The 4,179-nt window shown below is 41.1% G+C and overlaps 1 protein-coding gene across 2 annotated transcripts; it reads right to left on the bottom strand.

The window, feature by feature from the left end:
• Positions 1-437: 437 nt before the first annotated feature.
• LOC147308877 (uncharacterized protein CXorf38-like) lies at positions 438-3,752 on the bottom strand. Of its 2 annotated transcripts, XM_086273195.1 has the most exons (7): positions 3,536-3,752; positions 3,191-3,322; positions 2,091-2,156; positions 1,770-1,892; positions 1,418-1,567; positions 1,106-1,306; positions 438-1,003 (listed from the first exon to the last, which is right to left on the bottom strand). In XM_086273195.1, the coding sequence occupies exons 1-7, from the start codon at positions 3,737-3,739 to the stop codon at positions 872-874; spliced, it is 1,008 nt and encodes a 335-aa protein (XP_086129321.1). In that variant the 5' UTR covers positions 3,740-3,752; the 3' UTR covers positions 438-871. The 2 variants fall into 2 exon arrangements, with proteins under 2 accessions (XP_086129321.1, XP_086129322.1); XM_086273196.1 differs by lacking the exon at positions 2,091-2,156.
• Positions 3,753-4,179: the final 427 nt, after the last annotated feature.

Here is a 4,179-nt window from a genome sequence, read left to right as displayed (position 1 = left end):
TGGGGTGGAATTTCTTTTTTCTTCTGATGTTTTGTCTGCCATCTAGTGGGGGCCTTAAAAATAAAGTTCTGTCTGGGTACTCCGTCTTCCTCCCTTCCTTCCTTTCTTTAATTGTTTTTCCAGTTTACTGGTGAGAGAGAATATCAACCAAAAATCCAGAAAAACACAAGTTATAAAATACAAAGATTTGTATCCTGTCGCAAGTGGCAGCATATATCTAATCAAGCACTCTGACTGCACTTTAATACTATTTTATGTACGTATATACACATTCCAGAGAGAAAAGACTAGCAGCTAGCAGCTCTACCCCTCAGCCTCCTGGTAGATGCAAACTATGTTATTAATTTAATAATTAAAATCCTACGTCTCTCCTTGGTTTGTCTACACCAACCTCCTGCCCAGCTGGGTCATGACAATACTGCATCAGCCTTTCACGGTTGAGGGTTAAAAACTATTGTTTTATTTAGATTTTACTTCTGTACATCTTTTAAAGTTATGGCTTAAAATAGAAAAAGAGCTCAAATGACCTAAGACACCAAATAAACTAATGTTCCCTTGCCCAGCTGCCAGCTGTTTTTAGCTTAGACAGGAAGAGAACACTTATTCGTCATGTGAACTACAGCTTTCCATTTCTGTATTTCCGTTTTGACAATGACTCATAAGGTGCCCATTTTTTATTACAATCAACTGAAAGTTAAGACTGAAAAATGTGCAAAAAACCGGAAAGACTTCAAAAGACTTTTTTCAAATATTATAATATACAATTTTTAAAAAATAAAGCCCCACTGTGCTTAGATATAAAGCCCTCATCCTAAGTTCTGAAGTTAAGCTATTTTAAGTATATACACGGACACAGAACACAAAGTGCTCCTCATTCACTTCCTCCTCTTCCTTTTTCTTTGGCCATTAGAGAGTTGATGGTTTGCAGCTCTGCAGAGAACCTCTCATTAAGATCTTTGTTGGTTTGCAGGAACCCTCCCAGACTCTTCAGCCGCTCTGTGTCCTAAAGAAGCAGTCAGCAGAAGTCATGAAACATACTCCTTTTATGCATTATGTGTAAAATGCATAAACAGAAATGAAGGAAGGCCTTCGTTCCTTTTCCCACCTGTGTCTGGCTATCAGTATCCTCATCAGCAGCATGCAGCAGCTCCTGCAGCATCTCTTCTAGCAACTCAGCTTCCCATTGGCCGACGTCAGCACCAGACTCCTTATGGCTGACAAAATCAGCCTCTAATCCATCGCCCAAGCCACCAGAATCCATTTGATCCAAACCAGACACATATATTGACAAATTGAGGGTCAGCATCTAGGAAGAAAAAAATACACAGAAACTGTTACAGAACACAAACACACGCAGACAATAGTTCGCTTCTATTGCAGGGCATTTCCAGCGGTGGCGCTACACAAACACGCTTACCTCGTCTATTTTGTTTCCAACTGTTGCCATCTCAGGTACGTGTCTGAACTGATTCACAAAGTGGTTCAGAGCGGTCCAGTAGTGTTGCATCCAATCATCTGTCACACGGTACTCAGAAGAATGCATCAGCTCGTTCCTGCATCGGATCACCTGGAAGTAAACGAACACGTTACAGAGTACCGGTTAAAACTATCATCACACCCTTTCAAATCAATCTGACCAGCCATAGCAGGAATACAACTCTGGAAAATTATAAGACAACAACTGAATGAAATTGGAAAAAAGTATAAAGTTTTTACATGACTAACAGAAAACGTGAAAAGTGCCCGTTTGAACAAAAATCAGTGAGTACCTCTCTGACCAGTTTTGGATCCACGAATGAGAAATACGTGCAGTAGTTGATCAGGTTAAGCAGAGCAGGGGCGTCGCATTTATCCGCACCCTTCACCTTCGCCTGACCTCGTGGCATGAAGGCCTGCAGACAGAGAGAGAGAGAAAGGGGCTGCCATTAGCTCCATGCACTCTGCATCTTTCTACAAAATGCAATGTTTACATTTTTTTTTTACTTTTAAAGTCAATTGTTGTTATTACATAGTACTTCAAGATATAACAAGAATAATGTTGTTAAGCAGCTCCAATCCAACGAATGGTTTGCAAAGACATTGAAACTCACCATCTTCTCTTTGCTCTGGTGGCTCCTGACTGCAGACTTTGACAGTGATGTGTAATCTCTGACGAGCTGCAAGTTCAGTTACAAAAATGCCTTTTTGACTGTAAATTTCAAGTTCCTATGAACAGCTGCCCAATGCAAAAATCCATGTCAGAACTTTTACCTCCTAATGTGGTCATAAACTAACAAGAAAACATCAGGCAGGACATGTTCATCACAGACAAAAGAGCCTGTGTGATGCCTTCAGTGATCACCGGCTACATGTATAATTACTATGGTGAACTGTCTGCAGTACAGCGGCAAACTTTGGCTATGTGTCAGAAAATAAAACCATTTATCAAACAACTTCAAATCCTTTGTCTAAGCTGGAGCAAAAGTGCATTTTACTACAAAAGCAAATCAATAAAGCTGATTTCCTGTACATTCAAAGGGGTGAAATAGAGAAAACAGCACACAATACATTTATCAAACTTCTTAAATTAAATCTGAAAGCCTGCACTTCAGCAACATTAGAACTGTGTCATTGTTAAACACTTTATGAGTCTGTATGTTTTTGCCCTGCGCTGGCACAGTTATTATAACTTTGTATTTTCTAATTAGTTTTCGGGGGGGTTTTTTTCATTTCGAAGTTTTGCTTTGAAGTCACTTTCATTTCAGTTACTTTCCGTTTCGCTTTTTATTGTTTGAAAATGCTTAGAGTTTTAGTTGTCATTAGTTTCAGTTTCTAGTCCTTTTAATTATTTAATAAGCTGACTAAGTCTTGTTAACATCAGGAATCTCACAAACACATCCAGCAAAGCCTCATCAGGGAAGTTGTGATAAGATTTTTTTAAGCCAAACTAACCAAAAAATAAAGCTTCCTCTATATTTTTTATTTTTATCTTAGTTAGCAGGTCAAAGTTCCACCAAGACTCAATTTTATTTTACTTACTTTTTTTTAAGTCACGCTTTTCACACAGTTTTAGTTTTTTGTTTACTTTTAAGTTTTACTGTTAGATACCAGAAACATGCACCTCACAGGTTCTGCTGCTCTTTCTAAGTTGGGGCAGCAGCTCATATTACAGCTGCGTCTCATAACGCTGGCTTTGTTATGTGCTTCCTACCTTTGCCACCTCCCAGTGGTCTGTCCTCCAGTATGGAGGGAAACAGTTGTCCCAGTTGACTGTAACATCAGGCTGCCTGTGGTGTCTCAGGATCGCCTTCTGCCACTCTGAACACACCTTGCATCCCGACAGCTACACAAACATAAACATACTTGCTGTTTAAAACCTATGTGAGTTAGTGCGACAACAACAACAACAACAACAACAACAATAATAAAAATAAGCTGAAGATCTACTGAGAGCACACGGCCTATAATAAAGGTGGCAATAAGCTCGTTGTGGTTGATCACCTGCCACAGGTAAGGGCATTTAAGTGGCACCAGCTCATTAAATGACGAAGCACACCTTATTCCCTCTAGGTTTACATGAATCCCTGCACGGGCTCCGGAGCACAGCGCTTTGATTAAGCAGATCTCTGTGGAAAGCCCTCATGTGTCGGTCGGTAAACGGGAGGAGGCCATCCTTCAGTATGAGCAGACAGCGTCCCGCTTTCAGCCAGTTTGTGTACTCTCTGTCGTTCAGACGAGCCGCCAGCTCCGCGCGGACCATCTTCAACTTTCTTCCTGTACACGACACAGAAGCAGCGCGAGTTCGCCTTCGTCATTAGCGCCGCCCACTTTGTGCAAACAAGCCACTGGCCGCAAGATGGCGCCATTTACTTTGCTACTGCTAACCTAGCGGCTTTCAAGAAATATGGCTCTATTCAAAGGTCCTAAAGTGCTGTGTTTTAGGAATAGGTGTTGTGATTTATCCGTGTGTCTGTCACACAGAGTTCAAATGCCTGCAGAGAACTACTGGGAGGGACTTGAGGGCATGCTGGGGTGTGGACTGCTTTCTGGCAGACATTTGTTTGTCCAGAGTTATAGTGTGAGGGTTTAAAAGAGCCAAAGCTACTCCTGCGCAACAATTAGTGGAATGAGCTGTCACATTTTATCTAAAAGGAGCTCATTTGTGCATTTCTTTCTCCCCCTTAAAGGTTCCCATTGATC

This window comes from Aulonocara sp. 'chitande type north' Nkhata Bay, linkage group LG18 (genome assembly GCF_057382095.1).
Source record: "Aulonocara sp. 'chitande type north' Nkhata Bay isolate Kocher_YH1m ecotype deep benthic linkage group LG18, A_spYH_male_GT1.1, whole genome shotgun sequence".
NCBI classification, from domain to species: Eukaryota; Metazoa; Chordata; class Actinopteri; order Cichliformes; family Cichlidae; genus Aulonocara; species Aulonocara sp. 'chitande type north' Nkhata Bay.
Note: the sequence above shows the minus strand (reverse complement) of the source record. Positions and strands in the feature narration are given on the sequence as shown.

Coding starts and splice junctions, on each gene's coding strand:
- LOC147308877 (XM_086273195.1), bottom strand. CDS start 3,739: ATGGTCCGCGCGGAGCTGGCGGCTCGTCTGAACGACAGAGAGTACACA. Junction 3,323..3,535: donor GTAAACCTAGAGGGAATAAG/GTGTGCTTCGTC, acceptor ATGTTTGTGTAG/CTGTCGGGATGCAAGGTGTG. Junction 1,568..1,769: donor ATCCAAAACTGGTCAGAGAG/GTACTCACTGAT, acceptor GTTTACTTCCAG/GTGATCCGATGCAGGAACGA.